The 24,202-nt window shown below is 46.3% G+C and overlaps 1 protein-coding gene across 1 annotated transcript; it reads right to left on the minus strand.

Annotated features, from left to right (window-relative positions):
- Positions 1-208: 208 nt before the first annotated feature.
- Positions 209-20,726, minus strand: HHIPL1 (HHIP like 1). Its single transcript, XM_059819726.1, has 9 exons — positions 20,451-20,726; positions 14,929-15,575; positions 12,475-12,618; positions 11,574-11,902; positions 9,539-9,665; positions 8,553-8,698; positions 5,401-5,482; positions 3,465-3,547; positions 209-843 (listed from the first exon to the last, which is right to left on the minus strand). Exons 1-9 carry the CDS (start codon positions 20,724-20,726, stop codon positions 239-241), a joined length of 2,439 nt encoding a protein of 812 aa, XP_059675709.1. The 3' UTR covers positions 209-238.
- Positions 20,727-24,202: the final 3,476 nt, after the last annotated feature.

Genomic DNA, 24,202 nt, shown 5'->3' on the forward strand with positions numbered 1-24,202 from the left:
CTCCATACAAATGCAGTCCTTGCCCATGACATACTCAAGTCACTGCTTCATTTTACTTTTTCTTTCCCCCCAAGGCAGATGGATGGGGATGAACATGAAGAAAACAGCAAGATCCCTTCCAACAGATGCAGCACCCTCAAGGCAGAGCACACCCTCCTCAATACTGACACTGGTTTAGAGAGTCGGGCAAGAAAGGGACATGCTCCGAGTCCCTCAGCTGCCTTCCCCACCTCCTCTGTCACCAATCTGCCACCTCCTCCCGGCTGCACACCACACCGGCATCCTCCTCGTGGGAGCAGTTGTGCGTGCCGACGTCGGCGTGGGCGCACTCCAGCAGCGTCTTCTCCTGCCCGGAGCACTGGACGTCATCAAGGAGAATGCGAAGGGAGGTCCCTTCCCCAAATTCTGCCTTCTTGCTGGCCCGCACCACGTAGGGGAAGCCCAGCTGGCGGCACACCACAGCGGCAGCGGGCGAGCCCCAGCCGTCGTCGCACACTGTGCCCCACTCGCCGTCGATGTAAACCTCCACCCGGCCCCAGCTCCGGCCACGGCGCTGCTGCTCCATCAGCCGCACGGCGCCGTTTCGCAGCAGCCGTGCCGTGCCGGGGGGCTTCTTCTTCCTGCGCTGCCCCCTCCTCTCTGCTCCCTTCCTGGGCTTGGGGGCCCTGCCGCTTGGTGCTGGGGTGGTGGGCGTCCTGCTTCGGTTCCCCGGCGGCGGCGGGCCTTGGCCCACCCAGTCCACAGCCGGCACGTGGGGGGCTTCAGGGTCTGGCCTGCCTCCCCGTGGGGCCTCGGTCGTGGCCTTCAGCCGGGGACGCGGTGTTGGTGTTTTCACAATGAGCTCTGTTGGAGGAAAAACCCAGGAAGCCATGAGTCTATCACTCTACAGACGCTACTTAAAGACAACTATACAAAACCAGCCCTGATTTTTGACTTATTTAACTCGTTTCTTGAAATTTGCTTACTCGATCCTGTTGAGAAGCAACAACGCTCCCAGTGAGCCAGTATTTCCTCAGCAAAAAATGTCGGCTGCTTTTAGTTAGCAGAGAGGACTGCAGGGCTTAATGCCAACCAGTAAGCTTCTCCCGAGAAGGAAACTCTAAGCAGTTTATTGGCAAAACCTCAGCCTGGCTATTAAAGGGTGGGTGGGTGCTGGAGTTTCATGGTCTGAAGAGGAGTTCCCCACCCTACCCTTCTCCCCTGCTGAAAGCATTTTAAAGACAGGCACTATTTCTGCTCTCCTCTTCATTACCAATGATTGGATCGTTACCAGACCAAGAGCGCCAGACTCCCCACTGGGCCAGATGCTTTATTCAGAGGAGCTGAAATCAGGAACATTCAAAATCAATTCTCTCTGGCAACTGGAATGTGCAAAAGGAACGGAGTTGCCAGGACAACACATAAAACAGGATTTGGGGTTGGGCTTTTTCTTCCTTATGAAAAAAAATAAAAGAGCCTTGAACTCTGAAGAGCTGAAAATTCTTTGCCGTCACAGTTTCCAGGCGTTACTGGACTTGCTTATTCACAGGCGCTCTATTTTTAGCTTAAAAATAAGTTTTAGCTTGTCAGAAGGAAGCAATTCAGAATTACTCAGAATAACAATCTACTGAGCTGGGACAGGGTCACGTACATTTGCAAAGACATCATGACTTTTTGAATTATATCCTAGATTTTTCCATTCTCATTCATCATTTGCTTTGTAGTACAGAGACGAGGAAAAATAGTACTGTCCTATTTGTGCTTAATATCTGTTGTCCCCAAAAGACAAACCCTTGCAGCTGTCCAGTCTTTCCAAGTAACGCTCTTTGGAGAGGAATTGTATTTGTGGCATGAAAATATTTCCCTTCTTTGCAAGCTGAGGTTCTGAAGGCAAGAAACAAATGTGAAAGCCTTACCTGTGCACACCTCAGGCGCTGGAGCCTTATCTGACAAAGCACTTAAAAATCCTGGAACTCACATAATGATATGTTGGACTGCGTGAAAACTATTGGTCACCTGGGAGTGCTTTTCACCTCACTGAATCAAGTTGTTATTATGCATTACTCTTTGCCAAGCTGTTTATTAAATACACTTCCAACAAACGCACTCGTCAAGCTAATGCAAGCTGCATGCCTTGGCAATTCTGTTACATTCACACTAAACACTAACTGAAAGAGCAAAATATTTACAGCTACACATCCTGTTTGCATGCTTCTGAACCAAAACCTTCATGCTTGGTTTTCACCTACACATGAATTTAGTTCTTGAGACACTTAGCAGAATCCCTCCCACTGTTTCTCAGTTTTATTTTATGATGAAAACTAGCTTGTAAACAAACCCAAAAGATTTAGTTACATGTGTAGTCTAAAAATCTGAACTTTGGACTTGCATAGAGAATAATGCATAAGCAGAAACAGAGACAAAGCTGGTTGAACATGAACCAAGTTAATAAAGTTTGGAAACTGTGTGCACAACTTGCAAAGGAGAATGTTTCTGAAGATGTGCTGAGTGCTCAGGCATGTCAACAGTTAACAATTAGTCTTAGATCTTGTTCCACCTTAAAGACTCAATCTTGCAAGGTGCTGAGTGCCCTCATTCCTCCCTGAAGTCAAAGCTGTAGGAACTGTCAATGACTCAAATGCAGTGTAACATGATTAATGTAATTAAAAATTAAATAAAAGTGTTCTGACATTAGAGATCCTACAGTAATATTGACTTCATGACAAAATTGTTAGAGTACTGCCTAGGTACTTACATGTGTAAACAAAATGCACAGGGGAAAAGAAAGGTGATGCTGCCTAATCTAATTTTGAGATCCTAATAGCATATTTAGGGTTTTGCGTTTAACATAAATAGTACTTAGCTTGCTCCAGACTACTCCAGCTTTAGCAGTACAATACTTCATTCAGTATGAAGCAATCAAAAAGCCCTGGAGGGTTTGGATAAGCCAAAAGTTCACCTGAATGTCTGATCACGGCGATTCTTTTGAGAGCATTTTCTCATCCCATATTCTCTCACTTAGAACTAACAGTGACTCAGCCCTCATCTTGCTCAGTGAGCTATTTCCCAACCCCTTAGCCATCATATCCTTCAGCTCCTGAAGTGCTCCTCACTACCTGAAGGCACTGCAGAAAATCACTTATCACTGAAAAGCACCACTGAGCACAGGATCTCAGTTCAGAAACAGTTATGGGGAAACCAAGTTGGTGGCAATAAAACAGGTACGATGTAGCATGGAAAAGGGAAAATGTACAGGGGCAGAAACTACAGAGAAGATTTCACATGGCCAGGAGAGGGAAAGTACCTTAGGCCTTATTTGAACCAACTCTTCATATTCAAAACAGCTGGTAAGAATTAATTTTGAGGATACTCTAAAGAGTGAAGTTCTGGGTGGTCTCCACGCATACAGAGATAGTGCGAGCCTGGAGTCTGTATTTACTGCCAGCTAACACGCACCAATACTAAACAGCAACAGTGACACTTACTCTCCTTTGGCACAAACTGGATGAGCTTGCTTTTTACTTTCACTGGCAATGGCTCAACTCGGCATTTTCCTGGTGGTGCTCTCCTGCAAAAAAAGGGACACATACAGCACACAATTAACTCCTTTCCCCTGGCATCGTCAGCCTTTGATTCCCATTGTTCTTCAATGAATGTAATGCTCATTGGAAAAAAAATTGTCTGTTCAGATGATCCAAGTAAGCTCTTATAGTGGAAAACATAATTAAACAATCACATATCTCCGTTGATCAAAGTCCAAATATTCACAAGGCAGTGGAGGCCTCTGGCTGTGTTTTCACTTGCCATTGCTGAATCCATTAAGGAAATAAAACACTGGCAGGTTCAAGCATTACAGAAAGAGATTAATCAAACTGAAAATAAAAATCGCAAAACTAGACAGTATGTGTTGAACATCTGACAAAAAGGTCTTGTGTACGCAAGTTTTCAGGTTGTCTTCAGAGAAGCAAAATAACACGCTATTATTCATACATAAAACCCAAACAAAAGACTAACTACTACAGACGTAGTACCAAAAATGCATTAGTTTCAAACAAGAGCTCTAAGTGTCTCCAATAGAGGCTTCGTCTTAGTATGATGCATTATTTTGACACAAATTTGCTTGCCATGGAGGTATATCTCACTTCTAAGAAGTTACATCCAGTTCATCATCACTTTTTCCCATGCCAGCTGGCTCGCTAATCTGCAGCCTTCTTCAGAGGTTTTCAGACTGGTTCAAAAATGCATGATGTTTGCATTCGGAGGGTGTAACTCCTTTGTAATTAGGACTGTTTACATTTGCATTTTGGTGGAAGGCAAAGAGCTCCCCGCTCAACTACTGCCACAGGGACATCCCCTACTTTTATGAATTTTCCTATGAGTTCTTTCTTATTCATATTGCTGTACTCGACACACTAAAGAAACTTTAAACTTAAACTTACAACTTTCTTTTGACTTCTGCTTTCTTTATTTTTGCAAAGGTTGTGTAACACCAGCCTCGTAATACACAGTTTACAAGAAGTCTTCCACTGTGTTAGATAATGGAAAATGCTCCTGACAGAGGAGGAGTCGGAGGAAAACACATGGCAGCTCTGGGGGCTGTTTAACTTTGGGGTCTGGTTCTAACATAAAACAGAAAAGCGGTTTAGTTCAAAATGCTCAGACAGCTAAAGCTGTAAATTTAATCCTTTTAAAAAAATAAAAGCTATAAAAGTCTCACTCTACATGTCTGGCTGAAAGTATTTTGGCATTTTGCCAATAATAGTAATGCTTAAAAAACAGGAAGATGGAAAAAACAGCTATAAGTCTTCCCATAAAACACAACTATCCTCTGCTTTGCCCAATCTGAAGATATGCGCACATGGGATCCAGAAGGTGTAACAATGGTCTAATTTCCTTGTCCAAATCATTTTCCTTTTTAAAACACAAAAAATAATGTACTTTTTGACATTTGTTTCAGATTTGCCTAAGAAAGCACTGCAGGTCACGCTGGGTCAGCTTCAGGTGCAGCTGCCTGGGCACGGGGCTCTTATGGGAGATGCAGATGGCTACAAGGGATGGAGAGGAACTGAGAATAAACACCTTGAGAAAAACTGCCTCCTTCTGGGCAGGAATCTAGAGAAACTTTGCCTGAGAAAGACAAGCCACCTATAAAGGACTCCTTTAGCTTTCAGGAACAAATCTCCCAACCCGCATAACACCAACAGACCCCATAACAAGTCGGTGATCACCAGGCAGCGTAGACTCCCACGACTGCAGGAGCAAAGCAGACCCACAGTGGCTTGCTCCAGCCATTCCTTGATCAAGCTCCACAGAAGGGCCCAACATGGGAGAAGAACTAGTTAGTCAGTCAGCATCATTCATCACATCCACACCTGGACACACTGCACCACGCTTAGGCTTTGCAACAAGAACATCTCATACCTAGAGGTGTCCACCACTTTGTACACCACTCCATTGGGAGCCGTGGCACTTGGTATGCCGGTAGACATGAAGTAAAGTTCCCCTGGGAAAAAAAAACAAACACAGCCATGAAAACTCTGCATGGAGCTTCTGTCCTGTACAGCACAAAGGCATTAACTCTGCTTCACAGTTCAGAGAGCATCAGGAAACTCAGGACCAACGTGGAGATCTGGCTACTGGAAGAAACAAGGCAGGTTTGTATTTGGGTTTGTAGTGAGAGTTCATCTGCAGTCCAGTGGCATAAAATACTCTTAGTGAGTGGGAGCTTTTACATATTGTCATGAAATATTATTTGGACCAATTTCCACTGCAGGTTCAGCTGCCCAGACTTTAGCTGTCATCTCATTCTGATCTGTGTCCTTTAACTTCTCTAACACAAAACAGTCAAACTCTGAATTCCCTTTGTCGAAACAAAATTAAAGGAAATTAAGAATGTTCACACTGTCTTCTGCTCTTTTGGATGAAGCACTCCTTTGGGGTGAATTACAGAAGAACAAGATTTTGCTTCTGCTTTCTCTAGCACACTCACAAAGTGAGATGTATTTCACACGAAAGGCATTTGGTTTGTTACAGCTCTGTCAGGTCACATGGATAGGGCTCGACCTTCAGCCAAACAATGTCCATCACCATTTAGTTGACTTATTTTCTCTTAACTGCATTTCCATCCTTCTCCTGCTGCTGTGCGGGGGAGGCTGGGATAAGCAGTCCCTCCGGCACTCTCTCTTTTGCCAGCTCAAGTGCTTGAGCGGTGCAATGAAAAGCATTGGAGAGAGAAAGTAAATTTGCAATATTTCAAAAAAAAGAGAAAAAATGGAAGAAAAAGAGGCAACAGAGACCTGCTTAGTGAGTGAGGCAGATTTCTTTGGGTGTCCTATGGGTACCCCAAGGGGAAGAGGGAAAGGAGCAGAGGGGTCAGAGTGAGCAAAGGAAGATGTGGGCAGCTGGTGGCAGCTCCTGCTGGCTGCTGAGCCTCCCTCCTCCTCCCTGCTCTCCTGCGCTGCCCTGGCAGAGCTCCTCCGGATGCTCCCAGGGCAGAAACCAGCCACCCCTAGCCACCCCTGGCTGGTTTCTTCCTTTTTCTGGTGGGCTCCATTAACCACAGGCAAGAGGCAGCCTTGATCCAAACAGGGATGGGAAACACCTGGCTTGGCGTCTTCAGTGCAGTGATGTGCGCCTCACATCCCACCCCTCTTTCCTGGAAATTACCAGGCAGAAATATGGATGCTCAGGCCATGAAGCACACAGGCTATATCACATGTGCACCTCACAGGCATAGCAGAGTGCCAAGGGTGTCCCCAACACATTCAGCTGCCACGGGTCGGGGCTGCTGGCTTTATAATGGCTGAGCAATGAGCTGAAAATATAGGTGTCCCCACCACATAAACACATCCACCGCACCAGCCTGATTAACATTCATCAGAGCAACAACCCCAAAAAACAAACACTTCCATGAAGAAAAGCATGTTAAAAAAACCTGTGTGATAAACTTGTAAAAAACCCAGACTTCCAGCACACCAAAAAGGTGAAAGAGAAGACTGTTCACTGCAGATGAAGAAAACTCACTAAACTGTTATCAACAGATTTCTTTCCATTGTAATAAAGCAAACACAAGGCAAATAACTACTTCTGCGAACAGCCCAAATTTCCACCCAGCTCTATTATACTCATGCGCAGGGCAGAAGAAGGGCAGCAGTGTTTTCACCCCCCCCTTGCACTCTGCCCACAGGCGAGGACAAGGGAGACACCGCTCCCCACGTGCATGAGCAAGGGCTGCAATTAACAGCTTGATACTGCTTGATGCAGCTTGATACTGCACTTGGCAGGCCTCTGAATTGATATAAAGCTGATTTAAACTAAGTTTTTCTGACTTCAGGGTAAGATATCCTTCGTGCCACAGCACTGCAAAACAGCTCTGCCTTCCATGAACATTAACCATTAAAGAAAAGGGATTTTAACTCCAAAAAGGATAAAATTCCAAAGTCAACCTTTTGATCTAATAAATCATTTGGATGATTTGCATTTACATGATAAAATTTGCATTTATATGATATGCAACGCATGTTGCGTTTGTGCAACATCCACACCTGACATAATCTGCAGGAAAAACAGAAGTTTAAAAAATGGGGCATTCTGGAAGCAGGTGCTTGCGACCACAAGCCAGGACCTCCCCACAACAGGGCAGAACACAAACTCCTGCATTGCCGAGTCGCACATGAGGCTACTTAGCAAGGGACATCCTCTCCCCATCCCCAGCCAGGAGCCGCAGGCTCTGCCTGCCCCGCTGCGGGGCTGGGCAATTAACCATACCCTTGTACGAACAAAGAGAGCGACCACCAGCTTTCAGCCCAGGACTCTTTATTTCCCTCTTTTCAAATTGCAGCAGCTCCCTCCCAGAAAGCAAAATGTCTCCAGTCTTAAAAACACAGCTATGCAAAGCTCCACTGAGACTACATCCTTCAGTCCTAGGCAAGACAAAATCCCAGCTGGCACTAATAAAATAAGGACTTAAGCAGCCTTTTGCTGATGCCTCACTTGAGACATAACGTAGGGCTTTCATTCTGCTTCACCTTGAGAGGTACGAATATTCCAGGCCAGGGTGAGCAGGTTCATAATTACTGTTCATTACATCTGCTTTCCTGTATCCATTAATAACATCAACAGCCTTCTTGACTAGCCAAGAGCATAGACTTGTTCTCACTGGGGTATCAGCTTCTCAGCCTCTCACGGCCTGCATTCCCCATGGCATGGCACCATAAAGAATGAGGTTTCTTTTCTAAGCTGTGCTTTATTTATTTGCCCTCCACTGTTCCCCATCCCTCCAGAGGGCAGGTATGCGGGCAGCAGCACACCCAGACTCCATCCTGCAGGGAACTGCCTCTCCAATTCCCCCGGCAGTTACTGCGTGGCATGCTGGCCTCAAAATTAGTTTGGTTTGATATTTGGGAGATGCTGGGAATCTCACCCACCGGCATTTTAAAGACTGACAGACTTATGCTCTGCCTCCCCACCACCCGCTGCCTCCCAGGAGCCGTCTCTGACCTGTTCTCGGGTGTTTTACTCTGAAGAGAAACCACAAGCCTGCCATTCAGTGTGACATAAAGTTAAAAGATTACCTGCTTCATCTTCAGCAAAGGAGATGATGTATTGGTAATAGTTATTGATAAGCCCAGGGAACATGCACGTTTGTCCCGTCCCCATGCAGATTTCACTGTACTGCCACTCTCCGGTAGCATGATCCTCCTTCAAAGACATCAGGCGTCTGCAAGGCAAAAGAACACTTCCACAACACAACGAAGAAGACAATTTATGAACATTAATGAGGACACCTGAAAGGATGTTTAATGCTTCCTACCCCCGTTAGCTGCAATAAGAACTGCAGCTCCTCTGAAAAATGGAGGATTGTTCATATTAAATATATTATACACCCCCGCAACACCTTATCTTTCAAGGGCAACACAAGCACATGAAAAAACAATAGGGGAGGGTTTAAGGGATCTCAGGCTATTGGGGGGGACCCTGCCAGAGACACAGAGCGCCTGGCCTCACCGCAGCTCTGTGGCCTCTCTCCCGCGCCCAGGACCCCATCAGCTGGGGCAGGCGGTGCAGGGGCTGTGTGCAAGAGGCCTGAGAGATGCAGATACAGCAAAGGCAGAGGAGGTGGGGCGAAAACAAGGCAGTCTCATGCCTGCCTCATCACAGGTTTGCAGCAACTCACTGCCAACTTTTTTTTCTTTTAATATCTTCAATGCCTGGAAATGTTGCATCAGAGGGTTTTTTTAGGATGCATTCAAATGCTTTTTTACACCACTTTCAGGACTTTAAATGAACATCATATCATTGCAATGTGAATCAGCAACATCGAGGGCTGCTGGAATGCAAAGACCACATTCCTGCACAGCACCACAGACTAAAGGTTATACAAAACATGCCACATGAGCCCTCTGTAATGAGCAGTCAGGCTTTGCCCAGTGCTTGCAACCAGCAAGCAGCAGCATGTCCTCAGTGCTTATACTGCATGAGCACTTGCAGGCAGGTGTAGTATCGCTGCGGGACTTTGGCTGGAGGTACAGCTTAGTGAGTATCTGAAGTATTTACTTACCCACTCATGAAATCACCAAATATGTACAGGCCATTCAAGTTTGGAGACTCGCAACCCCGATAGACATAGCCTCCCGTAACGGATTTCCCCATTTTGTGTGGATATGCGTAAATTGGAAGCACATCATCTGTAGGGGAGAGAAGATCTGTGATTTGCTTTGTTTTACACATGATGCAGGATAGCTGTTTATCTAGACAGTTCTGAGACGAGCACGATATGATCAGGTTCATTTGAGCACCTTAATTAAATGAAGTGCCTATGGAGTCATATTTAGTTTGATTTTCACCTTTTCAGCACCACCTTTGGTAGCCCTGTCTAGCTGGCTGTGCTAGCCAAGGACAAGCTAGCTCAGCGAGACTGGTTGCTGTTTCATTTGCAATATAAGCTGACTCCCTGATAAGCCTGAGTGCTCTCTATCACCCAGACACCTCACCATTCTCCTGAGCCCTTCTCCTCCTGCTACAACCCAGCTCTGTTAGTGCCACTTCTGGCCCATTTCTACACAGCCTGGCTGGTTTTGCTATGAATTTGCAGGTTACTCTTAGAGACACTGCACCCATGCAGGAGACGTTTGCCCAATGCAGCTTTGTTTCAGTGGTGAAAGGGAAAAAAGAGACAGATAACTCCAGACTGCAGGCACTGATGAAAAGCTGTGTCATATGTCAGTGCAAATAGCTTCTGTTTCTTTGAGACAGGGGAGCTTAACCTGAAAGGGCCATCAAATATTTATGGTATGGCACAGGGAAGATGGAGTACTGGCATATTCATTGTAAAATGTAAATTAAAACACAAGACAGAGGCAAAAGAGTGGGAGATGTCCTGATTTTGAGGGTCTCCATTGGATGCTTCCTCCCCTTTCTTTTGAAACTCCTGGGTTACAGGTATCTCCTTGTGGTACCCACCCCTCCTCATCCTCACAGCCTTTCTCCCTGCCCATGTAGCAGATGCCTCCTCCAGTAGCAAACCCAGCAGCTCCACCAGCAGGGAACTTGCACCAGGGGCATTTCATCTAAAGCAAGTGTTTTCTACGCCGCAGCTGCACTTGTAATTTTAAAGGGGCTGTGACATTTCACTGTTCTAACAAAAAGGTCTCTAAAGGCATCAGAAATTGTTCTGAATCCCCAGAGACCTCAGTAAAGTGCTTGCCATGAACGGTCACGCAGGCGCTGTCACACAGGAAAGCACTAAATGGGCTCTTTGATAACTGCTTCAGCAAAGGGAGTGCAAACAATCTGCTCCCTGCTCCGAAATTTTTATAAAAAACACTTAATCACTACCACTGTACTTGTAGCTAAGTTAATAAAAGGAAGGAAGTTAAACTAAGTTAATAAAAGGAAGGAAGTTAAACAACATCACATAGCACATAGAAGAGGAAAAAAATCAGAATCTCAGCTAGTGCAAATCACTGCCAGCCCACTGCCCCGCTGGATCTCTGGGGAGATGCTCCAGCACAAGATGTGGTCCACATCTGACCTTGCAACACAATCCACTGACTTCACACGTGCACCGGAATTTAGCCAGCCAGCAAATACCCTGAGTTTTCCTTTTTGGCATAGCTAAAAGAAAAAAAAATACACTGTACATTCAGTTACCTGCAAAGCAGGCAGTCTGCATACTGGTTGGCCAGCTTATACAGTATGTTTTTTTCTTTTTTTAAAATAAGGACACTACTTGCAAGTTATGGAGAAAAATACAATTGCTCCAATTTTTTTTCACTTCTACAGGAAAGCTTATTTTACGCAGAAAAGATGAACTTGTCCCCCCAAATCCCAGTCAATTTGACTAACAACGCAGATCGCCTAGAAAAACAACAGCTAGCATGTTTCATTTTCCTCCTAACTCAAAAACGGTAAAATTTGGACTTTCAATATTTATCCCCAAGTCAGTTCCCTTCCAGACTGAGACTGCATAGATTTACATCTCAGAAATGTGTTTTCCACCAAGTGGCCAGGCTTTGAAGGCAGGATTGAAAAAAGATGGCACAGAAAATTGCACGGTGCAAGACATAGGTAATTTAGAGAGTACATCTATTCACCCATTGAAGAATTGGCGCAAAGTTTTTTATCGTAGCAGCTGAATCCTTCCCTTGCCCTCCAGCCATAATTTTTCCCTTTCTCGATGATGTCGATTTCTTCGTACTTATTCTGCCCTACGTCTCCACAGAAGAGCCGCCCTTTCCCTTCCTTGGTGTGAGGTTCGCCCCTATCGAAAGAGCAGCGCCACATATTTCTCACTCCGTATGCATAGATTTCAGGGCGAGCCTTAGGGTCGTTAAGAAAAGGGTTGTCGGGAGGGATTCGGTACAGAGGTCCACGGTCATTGTTGTTCACATCGATCCGCAGCACTTTGCCCAGCAGGGTTGATCTGCATTGGGAGAAGAAAGGAAAGGGAAAAAAAAAAAAGAAATAAACTAGACCTTGCTTGAACGTCAGAGATGGGTTTTTGGAAAGTCTAGGGTTTCATTCTTTCCGGTTTGGAAAAGACAAGTCTTTCAATATCTCCAAAAAACCCAACCATTTCAAGACCATTTCATTTGTCCCAGGCCACCGAACAGCCTTCAGGTGGCACTGACTTCCCACGACCTGCTGCCCACGGATGCACACTGGTGGCTTGGAGCTGCCATAGGGATGGGTCCACTCTTCCCATATCATGGAGCCCCCCTCCACTTGCAGAAAACTGGGCTCTGAGCAGACAGCTGGAAGGCTCAGCGAGCTCACAGGGAAAAAAGACACACCTCGATAACCTCCCCTAAGGAAACTGGAGTTACAGGGGAGGTCTATATGCCCATGTGTGTGTACAAGCATCAGTGCGGGCGTTAGGGAAAAAGTAAACCTGAGACAGAAAATGCCCCGCGATTTACCTCCCCCAGTTTCTCTTCTCAGCCCAAGGGCGACAGGAGGGACACACAGTGCGCACAAGGTTTTAGTGGCTCTCACTTGTTCTGGGCGTTTCCAAAGGTCCCAAAAGGATCCCCAGCCATGCCTCCATCTCCAGTAAATATATAGAGATACCCATCATCTCCAAAGAGCAGCTCTCCTCCATTATGGTTGGAAGCAGGTTCTTCTATTTCCAGGATTATCCTAACCAAAAACAGGGAGGAGGCATTACCTACTGCACAAGCCCTAAGCAAAGGGCAGAGCAACGTCACTCCAATGTTGCCCTTGACACATGGAAACGGCTACAGATCAGTTTTGATGTAAATTCCTCCATATCCACGTTGCTCAATTTTACTTGGGCATAGCTGATTTTCTAACCTTAAATAATTCCAACATACTTTCCAGATTACAGAAACACCAAATTGTGTAATAAGGAAAATCTGGGAAATCACATGACAGCATATACTTTTAAATAATTATACTTTTCCTCTAATTCTGCCTTCCTCCTTGTTAGACTTCTTTATTTTTCTTTTTATTTTTTTTTAAGAAAAGCCATCTCAGCTTAAATCACATTGTAAACTGCAAGAGAAAGGACTCCAGTCCATCTGTGCATCTGTACAGCATTTGGCACAATCCCAACAGGCACTTTCAAAGCAAACCTAAAACTTTTCAGACATTAAGTAATAGTTACATTCTTACAGAGAGAAGAATCCTTACATGATAATTACATACACAGGACTTCGTGAACTTAAAGAGTGGTTAAAAGCAGCCCCACCAACAAATTAACATTTTGACAAAGATTATTCAAGGCAGGACCAACAACCTTTACCTTAATTTTAAAACCTAACTCTCTCTTACTTTCATCTGCTTATTTTACGCACCTGGCATCCCTTTTGTAGTAAGAAAAGGGTGAAATATATAAAAGTATAACTTTATAGAAAGGTAAAGCCACAAATACATGCAGTGGAGGTTCCCAGGTATAATAATTGAAGTTTATTTTACTCCAGCTTCTAAAAAAGTCCAGATTTCGTGCTGACAGTGCCTCTTAATAGCTGCAAAACCAAATGATAATAATCACTTATACCACCTCATTTTTAGCGAGTTTTTTTTCCTTTCTGAAAGTACTGGTAGTTTGTTATGAGATTGTAAATGGTGGGAAAGAATCCAACTATGTAATATGCTGTCATCTGCTGCTAAACATCACCACTTCTGAGATAAGGTAACTGCGCACAAGTGCACAGACTCCAACCGGCAGCAGGAGCGAGGGACGATCCTGTATGGACACAAAGGTGAATCCTGCTCAACCTCCCAAAGAAGATGGAAGAAAACAAAACACATTGAGCCAAAATCTGCAGGCAAACAGACATAGGCCTTCCTGCTAAGGCAATGCACACCACGTGTCGGCCTGAGCTCCCTCTTGGGCAGCATCTGAGGATGAAGTCAGTGGGAGCCGTGCCTACACAAGCACAACAAGACCACAGCTTTGTTTTCTTAAGCTTTCACCGTACTAACCATCAGCTACATAAGCACAGAAAATCTTACAAATGTAGAGCCTGAGGATTTCAAAACAAGACAGCTCATTGGCCTTGACATCTGCAGGTTTAAGCTCCTGACTTGCTTTCCTGAGGACTATGTTTAAGTTCCCCTTACCTGTCGTCTACAGTGCTGGTTACATTGAATTGCTATAATTGCTTTATAAACCAGCATCCCCTTTCTATCATTAGGCTACGTGTGTTTTTGAGCTCGAATCAGAGTATTTGGAAAGCCCTAATATAACCCATATAACAAAGCAAAAATCTTAACATTAATAATACTCAAGGGTCTCTTAAAACTGTGGTTCTATTATGTAGTTCTGCAACAGGTTATAAATCTATAGACTGACTCCACAAACAAACCTCTCATTATCTGTGCATATTAATGTGGACCAACTGCAGGAGCAGACTCAAAAAAATAAACTTTCCAATCAAAATGCACTCAGTAGTTGTACAGTGGTTTGCATTTTATTTAATTGGATATTAAATTTGTAATATCACAGGGCTGAGCTGTCATTCAGATGAAGAAATGTGGGGCCAAATTCATCTTTGATCTGGTATCACTGAGTTTGTTTATACTGATTTTGGAAACCTTTGGCTTTGGAATGAATTTCACTCATGCTTTGCAGAAGTCTATTTTAAAAGGCAATCATTACAATACCAAAAAAAACCCAACCAAAAACCGAACCCCAAAATACTAACTGTAAATAATGTTTAATCAATGTTCAGTTAAATCTTCTGACATACCAGAACTGAGAAATGTCAGAAGATTTATCCCTGAGCACTTGCAGTTCATCCACGGAGGACAGGCATATTCTCTGTCTCAGTAAGCTAGACATGGACTTGGACTAACTCGCTACCACACTGGAATGCAAGAACAATATTAAGTTAAACAAGTCTCATTCATTAATAGCCTTTAAAAATGCACAAGCTGCCCTCTGAGATCTTAAATACATTTGCCAGAGAAACATGCGTACAATACCTTTCAGAACCATGGTCCAAAGCATTCATGTCAGCAGCAGAAATTCTGAACTCACTGATTCGGATTCTCTCTTCATAACGAACTTCAACTGAATAGTAGACATACACTTTACCATTAAATTTGAATTTAGGATGGAAGACAATACCTAGAAAACCTCTCTCGTCTCCTTCCCAAGGTGAGGTAAGTACAGCTTCGCTGATGTTCAGAAATGGCTTTTCGAGCCTGGATCGATCGGGGAGGTAGGTCCACACCAGGCCAACCTGCTCTGCAATGAAGAACCTGTGGGTGCCATCATTGGCATGCACCATCGCAACAGGATTGCGCAGCCCGTTGGCGACCTCCACGAGGCAGAGCTGGAGACAGCCCTCCGCGTCGGCGGTCACTAACCCCAGGTTTTGGTTGAGGTTCTGGTTAGCCAGCAGGTGTGGGAAACAGTAGTCTGTGTCCTCCAAGGACAGGTAGCGGCAGAATTTTGCCATGTTGTTCTCCAGTGCAATTAACTCTTGGTCTGCAGAGAGATAGTGAAAAATGGAGCGGCATTTTTGCCACACTTGCCGGCAATAGTCTTGGCAAAGTCCTGGTATCGTCCGCACAGGAGTGGAGGGATCCTCAGCATCGTACAAGTGAGCTGCATATGGAGAACATTCCTAGAGGGAGAGAGAAAAAGCCTCAAGCCATTTCTTGGACCAAATTTGAAACAGCTGAGCAGCAATACTAATTGGAGAAATTTCACCTTAATTACAACATATGTTGTGGTTTATTCTGAAGATATATTAACAGAGGAAAAGATCTTAGAAAGTAGGTTTATCTCAGCATTCATAGAAATGATCTTCAATATTCCTGATGAAAGCTGGCTTCCTCGTGCTGCTATTTATTTATTCCAACCATAGCACTAACACAAGAAAACCAGTGATGACACATATCTTGCTACATCACCCTAATAGACTGTACTGGGGAAAAAAGAGACTTTTCTATCTTGGATGCTCTGACTTTATCTAGCAAGTAAATTAATAATGAGCAGATTCACCACAGCACGGCAGCGAAACCAAGGAGTTAGCTAAGAAGATTCAGGTCTTGCATCTCCAGGCTGAGGAGGGAATGGGAAAGGTCGTTGGGGTGAAAGCCTGTGACTTCCATACCTCATCATCTGACAATCCAGATGTGCACCTCAACCACAGATATGATTTACAGCTTGGAAGGAGCGGGACAAGAAATCGTAGAAGAGGAGAAGGACACCCATCCTTTGTATGGCACAGTGCACACAGCCCTGGGATGCTATCACTGCATACACCAGCCTTGCTTGGGTCCAGCTGCCTTTGCTGATGGATATTTGCCTACAGACACTTTATATACCTGATTACAAGTGGTGAAATTAATCTCATGATCATGACGCTGGTCACCAAGTTCTGCAGGGCATGCTCAGGCTACAGGATTTCAGACAATGAGCACCAAATGGACATAATCCAGGCAAGGGCCACTGGCAGTGCTGCAGCACAACCCTAGTTTATGCAAGGTGCAGCCTCGGAAATCTACCTAAGGACTGAATCAAGTTCATGTATTTCATTGTATTCTCCACTAGAAGAACTCCGACAAGCACATTTTCCTTATGTAAAAAGCCACTGCAATCCAGTAAAACTGTCTGTAAATTACAAACTGACCAAAGTGACTCAGTTCTGCTTTGCAAGGACTTTTCCTTGTAATAAACACACACAATTTTCCAGTTGTAATGCATCTTCCTGACAAGCATCGCGAAAGTGCTTTCCAAATAACATAACATGACTCAGTGGAGGCTCAGTTATTTTTACAGGGCAGATAAATAACTGAGGCGAGAAATGTAGGAAAAGAAACTATCCTTCTTCAATAAATTCTGCATTTTTTAATTCCTAGATGGCACTTCTTACAAGCAAAACCAGCTTAGTTAAAAAAAATACAGGGAGCTGTTTCTAAATCTATAGGGAGCTATTTCTTAATGCAGATTACAGCACTATTCAATAGCTGAAAAGATATAACATCTGAGATACTGAAGTATTTAAATTAGCTGATAAGTACACACAATATTTAATTTTTATTTTATTTTCCATTACATACCATAACAAACTGACAGGCCATATAACAGATCATTAGTGTACAATAAGCTTTCCTCCTGGAATGTCAAGCCATTCATTGCAAAATGAAGGTTATTATGCCTTCAAATGAGCAGCAATTAATGTGGTAAAAAGGAGATTGCGCATGACACAAAACACTGAAATTACACAGGCAGACTGGGTAACGGCACTTGGCTCGGTTACACGAGGTGCGCCAGGGACAGAAAGAGGTGGAGAATTTGCAGATGCAGCTGTTATGACTGAAAATTTGGCCTTAGAAAACAAATTGAAACGAGACAGAAAGGGAATGTGAAGGCAGGGCTGGACGGGAGCTCAGTCCATTGCTGCCTATGGAGATTTCACATTCAGAGAGAGGAAGACCACTGCTTGAGTACCGGGGTGTACCTGGTTCTCTGAAAGCCTCCTTCAAAGCAAGCAGTGATCTTAGGCATTATAAAGCAATGTCCTGGCTTCAGCACCGGAATTAAAAATAGCAGAGAGGTATGGTTTCCCTGTCCCTTTGCCGCTGCAGGCTGTTCACCCCAGCCTCAGGTGTGTCTGAAGAGCAGTTGTGGATGACTCCTTACCACATTCCTGGTGGCACATGGCTATTTACAGTGGCATTACACTAGTGGCGATGTACAGAGATCTATCACTAGCCAGACAGTACCCAAGCATGTGTCTAGATTATTTTCCAGGCACATTTGGAATATCTTCCAACTTCTGTTCCATAAGAGATGGAGCCTGATGCCTGATCCTGAATTTCCCTTCTTCTGAATCAAATGTTGTGGTCCTTCATCCTTTGCATCATCTTGTCATCTTGACTGGCTCAAACCACCAAGAAACTCTACACTTGGTCACAGCCCAGCATCAGTAATAGAACTAAACTCCCATTTCCAAATGACATGGTCTGTTCATTCATTTTAAACTATAATGTGGTCCAAAGACCAAGGAAACTAATGGGCTGATGAGTAACTTCAGTAGGACTGGAACAAGCTCGCACTATGAAAATAACTCGACAGAAAATAAAACAAATGACACGAAGACAAGTTAGCCAAATCCATCCTATCTGTTCCAGGAATTCAGAGGCAGCTATTTATCCGAGGAATTACAACAGTCTGAATTTGGTCGAACACCCACATCAAACAATGGCTTATTTACTGCTGCTATCAGCCCGGAGGAAGCAACGGGACTCCTCAGGAAAGCATCTGACTTTCACATAATCCCTGACCTTCCCTGCCCACCTCCATCTGGAAACTCAAGCCTTTAAGCAAGCTGTTCCCCGAGAAGCGGAATAAGGCATCTGCTCTCCCGCAGTTTGGAGTCCTGTATCCCACTGCACAATAATCCACTTCCACACACGTCCCCTGAGACCTGCTGCCCCCATCAAATTACCCACGGGTGTTGAGGCTGTGGGGCAGGCAAGGAGATGTCCCACCGCAGCCCTCCTCCCCCCCACGGCCAAAGGCATCCTCTCAGCCTGCTTCTGGGTGGGGGGAAATCCTGTTCTGGTGCTGGGGGATCATGGGCAGCACTGAGGGAAGGATGTTTCTGCTCTTCCACTTGCCCTTCCACATGGAACAGAAACAGCACCACATATAGCAAATCACAATTTAAGAGAAGGTGGGAACCCTCACCACAACTACAAGCCGAGGCACTTGTCAAAATAATTTGATCACATTTGAGACAAATCATGAATTGTGAGCAGAAAGAGACAGAAGTGTGCTGAATAAGTCACAGAAACCCACTTATTAATTCAGGTCTAGGATGTAAATTGTATATATAATGAATGAATGGAAGCAGAGTGTTCTGGAGTGTTTACAATGCCTGAACTTCCATTTCATGCTTGTGCAGCCCGAGGTGGTGGTTTGTAGCTGTGTCTGGGCTGGTGATGCGCTGAGCTCATCAGAACATTTCAGTGAATCATTTTTCCCCATACTGAAATATTTCACCGCTTCTGAACGAATTTTCAACGGTCGGGTTTCTCATGTATGCAGGAGACTCACTTATTGCTTCCAGAGGCAGAAGGAGTGCTTAGCAGGCACTGCTAACTGGTTTCCTATCCGCAAATGGACTTTTGGACACCGGTTGTTTCAGGAATATATTCAAAGGTTCTTTTACTTCCAGTACAATGTGAGATGAAATAAAAGTCAAATCTCTAGAAGCTGTTGTGGAAAAGGGTTGGCTTTCTCTTCACGCTTTCAGGAACACAAGAGGTACCCTGCAAAATGCTAAGAGCAGGATTTCTGAAAAGCCACTTTGATCCCATCTGAGCACAGCAGACAAGACTCCACTGTCTGAATTAATTTAAGATTTACACTTGCACAGCACAGAGCTGCCACTGCTCTGTCTCAGGGGCATTTTCATACACACGAAGCCACCGCTGATGATAGGGTCAGACACTTTGCTCTGCGCAGGCTGTGATCATCCTGTTATCATACCTGGCCACAGGACATCAGCCCTGAGTGGAAATTTCCCCCATGCTGGATGGCTGCCACAGAGGTTTCTAGGCTGCATCCTCAGGCATTACTCTGCACCCATCGTCAGGACTGTTAGCACCTGGCACATGCTAAAAGCATCTCAGGATGCTGTAACCCAGTACAAAAAAACCTGATCCCATGAGTTGGGTGTAACAAGGAGCACATTTTGTGCAGGCTGGTCCCCTCCCGGGTGTCTTCACAAGGTCCAGGGATCCAACCCTGGCAGGGTGAGGGGACTCTGCAAATTGTGACTGCCCACAGACCCATCTCAGAGCACTGCTGCTCATAAATTAAAGCAAAGCAACATCCCTATTCCTCTTTCAGACACCTGCCAAAGGACAAAAAGTCCACTGGGATGCCTGATGATGGACAGTTGCCCCTGACAGTGCCTGGGAGCACATGCCTACCTAGGCTGCTGCACTAATCCCTGATGCACCCCTATGTGGGCCAATGCACCCGTGCCTGGCCCAAGCACTAACGCCACGGCTGATGCACCTGTGAGGTGGTCCATGTACCCCTGTCTGGGCCTGGGAACTAATGCCAGCGCTCACATACCCCTGGGCTGTCCAAAGCCCCTGTGCCTGTGCTGATGCAGCCCTGCACAGGTGGATGCAGTCATTCCTGGGCTGATGTGACCATGTCATGGCTCGTGCATCCCTGTGAGGTCTGAAGTACCTGTGCCTGGACCAATGCACCCATGGCTGGGCTGAAGCATCCATACCTGGGCTTGACGCAGTCCTGCATGGGTGGATGCACCCACACCTGGGCCACAGCACGGTGACGGGGCTGAAGCACCCATGCCTGGGCCAGAGCACCCTGCGTGGCCGAAGCACCGTGCAGGGGCTGAAGCCCCCTGTGCAGCGGGAGCGCCCCGTGCAGCAGAAGCCCCCGGAGCCCCGTGCGGCAGCCGCCGCGGCAGCAGGCGGGCCGGTGGGCGCGGCGCGCCGTGACGCCTCACCTGGCAGAGCAGGTCCTGCAGGTGCCCGGCGCAGGCGGCGTAGGTGGGCCCGTCGAGGTGAGCGCTGAGGCGGTAGAAGCGCTGGAGCAGGGCGCGGTCGCTGTGCAGGTCGCAGCAGCCGAAGTCGGCGTAGAGGCGGCAGAAGGCGAGGCCCCGCGGCGGCCGGAACGGCGGCTTGAAGTCCAGGCACTGCGGGTGCGGCCGCGCCGGCCCCGGGGCCAGCGCCGCCGCCAGCAGCAGCGCCAGCGCCGCCCGCGCCCCGCGCAGCCCCCGCATGGCCGCCCCGCGGGCGCGGAGGGCGGCAGCACCGCGCAGCGCTGCTCCCCCGGGCGAGTCGGCGGCGCGGGGGGGGGGGGGGGCGCCGCCGGGCCCGGCTGCGCGGAGGCTCGGCCGGCCCCGCCGCCCCGTTCCCCCCGCGGCTGAAGGGACGCGGAGAGCGGCCGCCCCGCCGCGCCCGCCCCGAGGTCTCCCCGCCGCTGCCGCCGAGGTCAGCGCCGGCGGCGGGCGGCCCCGGGCTCTGGACGGCGGCTCGGGACACGGCCTCGTTCACAACAGGGTTACGTTTCGGTGATGGCTTTGGAATGGCGTTTTTAGTTTGATTCCACCCAGACCACAACCTGGCAGGTACTTGGCTGCATCGTCAGCACAGGGTGTCGTACTGGAGTGTGTCTCGCTAGGATGTGTGATACTGGAAACAAGTTCCTTATACTGACTTCACAGCTGTTGACTGCTGGGCTCGGTTCTGTCGCTGACTCTTTTGTATGACCAAAATATGACGGATGATCTCCTTCTATAACCAGGTGACCCGCCTAGTGGATGAGGGAAAGGCTGTGGATGTTGTCTACCTGGACTTCAGCAAAGCCTTTGACACTGTTCCCCACAGTATTCTCCTAGAGAAGCTGGCGGCCCGTGGTTTAAACAGGTACACTCTTTGCTGGGTAAAAAACTGGCTGGATGGCCGAGCCCAGAGAGTTGTAGTGAATGGGGTGAAATCCAGCTGGCAGCCCGTCACAAGTGGAGTCCCCCAGGGCTCAGTTTTGGGACCGGTCTTGTTTAATGTCTTTATTGATGATCTGGATGAGGGGATAGAGTGCTCCCTCAGCAAGTTTGCTGACGACACCAAGTTGGGAGGGAGTGTTGATCTGCTCGAGGGTAGGAAGGCTCTGCAGAGGGATCTGGACAGGCTGGATCGATGGGCTGAGGCCAACCGGATGAAGTTCAATAAGGCCAAGTGCCGGGTTCTACACTTTGGCCACAACAACCCCCTGCAACGCTACAGGCTTGGGGACGAGTGGCTGGAAAGCTCCCCCGCAGAAAAGGACTTGGGGGTGTTGATTGACAGCCGGCTGAATATGAGCCAGCAGTGTGCCCAGGTGGCCAAGAAGGCCAACGGCATCCTGGCTTGTATCAGAAATGGTGTGGCCAGCAGGAGCAGGGAGGTGATCATGCCTCTGTACTCGGCTCTGGTGAGGCCGCACCTCGAATACTGTGTTCAGTTTTGGGCCCCTCACTACAAGAAGGACACTGAGGTGCTGGAGCGTGTCCAGAGAAGGGCGACGAAGCTGGTGAGGGGTCTGGAGCACAAGTCTTATGAGGAGCGGCTGAGCGAGCTGGGGTTGTTTAGCCTGGAGAAGAGGAGGCTGAGGGGAGACCTTATTGCTCTCTACAATTGCCTGAAAGGGGGTTCCAGAGAGGTGGGTGTTGGTCTCTTCTCCCAAGTGACTAGTGACAGGACAAGAGGAAATGGCCTCAAGTTGCGCCAGGGGAGGTTCAGGCTGGATATTAGGAAAAAGTTCTTTGCTGAGAGAGTAGTGAAACATTGGAATAGGCTGCCCAGGGAGGTGGTAGAGTCACCCTCCCTGGAGATATTCAAGGAGCGTGTGGATGTGGCATTGTGGCATGTAGCTTGATGGACATGGTGCTGTGTGGTGTTGGGTGGGTTGTGGCTTGTTGTTGTTGTGTGGTGGGGTTTTTTTTTCTTTTTTTTTTTTTTTTTCCCCCCCAGGTTGGACTTGATGATCTTACGGGTCTTTTCCAACCGTAGTGATTCTGTGATTCTGTGATTCTGTGATAATAGCACTCTGAGTTTATACAGCTGATGGACATACTTAAAACCAAGAAAACTTCGCTTAGGTACAACGAGCTCTTCTACGTCCTTTAGTATCCTTTGGCAATCCCATCCCGGGATGAGAGTCTGATTAGATTCAGCTTTGAGGCTGGAAAGGTGTATTCTTTACACCGTGTAGCCCTAGAGAGCCCAGGTGACATATTCCCCTTCATGAAGATACTCCTCTCATTCAGGATGGTGCTCCCTCGATGCTGTCCAGGTACTCTCTACCTCAACAAAATAAACTTGCTGATGATACTTTCCTAACCTTGAAGTGTTTCATGGAATACCCTGGGAAATTATTTACTCCAAATGCTGGGGTTTTGCATATCATCTATCATATTTTACATGACGTTATCAGCTAGTAAGATCGAGTCCCACACAGACGGCATTTTTTTGCTGTTAAAGACAGCTAGCCACAGTGTATTATGTATTTCAATATTAACACGGAGACTGCCCATAAAAGACAAAGAATGTGGAGTTCATGCTGATATGCTATTTTTGACTCCTGCTTTGAGACCAAGGAACTGCTGTACAGTGCATATGGACTGTAAAATCACTGCATGCCTTGGAACATCCTGTCAGGAGACCATATGTGTTACAGCATTTAATATGAGTTTGTTTTTCTCTCCATATGCTTATGTAACTGCTGCTAAGGTCACTAAAAACTTTGCATATCTGCAGGCAACCAGAATACCTGATGATCTCGCTTGAGAATTCCCTGCCCTTTTATTTTTGGTCATTTAAAACCACTTTTTCATGGATGACCATTGGAAAGCGGCTGCCCCTGAAAATGTCACATGCTGTGCAAAAAACCCAAGTATGCAGTCATGCAATCCCATATTTGTATAAAAACAACTGATATAAAGGCATCTTCCTATTCATCGCAGTTAATCTTTTATTCCTGTGGTTAATATTCACTGTTGTCTCAGTGTTTGTGATGATTTTTAGTCATTGTTAATTAACATCACAACAAGGCTTAATATACAAAGAATGGATTTCAGTATCCAAACATATTCTGTGATAATGAGATTTATCCTATAGCCTTTTGATTTGCTATTGCAGCTCTTGATCAGTTCAGCATCCATGCAGCATTTCAGAAATGAAAGGAAAATTAAATGCTGTGCATATTTAGCAGTGAGTTGTAGAACAAGAACTATAGATTTGATCTGCTCATCACTGCAGAAGGGCATTAAATACCTTTAGGAAGTCCTCTGTGTGCATTTACAACACAATTCAGGCAGGGCAATTTTTTGGTTATCCCCTCGGGCTGGGGACTGCACAGCAATGAATGGGCAAGGCACTGCTGAAACGGAGACCGTAGGTGCCTCGGCTTCAATAACGAGCTAGTTCTGTCAAGGACAGCTTACTTTACATCTTGTGAGCTGTATTTTGAGGCTTCCCAGGCCACAGGTAGGAGCTCATGGGCTGTGTTTGAGGGATCTGTGCTGTGGTGAGTAGGAGCACACAGTTCTGGCTTTCTTTTCCAGCCCCGCCTGGAGACTTGCTGTGTGATCATTCCCAAGTTCCTATCTTCCTGCCTGGATTCTCCCATTTGTAAAATGAGGATAGTCAATGCTCACCCACCCCAGGGCAATCTTTCAAGGTGTAGTTTATTGATATTTTTAATCACTGTTTTGTTATT

The sequence above is a fragment of the Gavia stellata genome, chromosome 7 (genome assembly GCF_030936135.1).
Source record: "Gavia stellata isolate bGavSte3 chromosome 7, bGavSte3.hap2, whole genome shotgun sequence".
Classification (NCBI taxonomy): domain Eukaryota; kingdom Metazoa; phylum Chordata; class Aves; order Gaviiformes; family Gaviidae; genus Gavia; species Gavia stellata.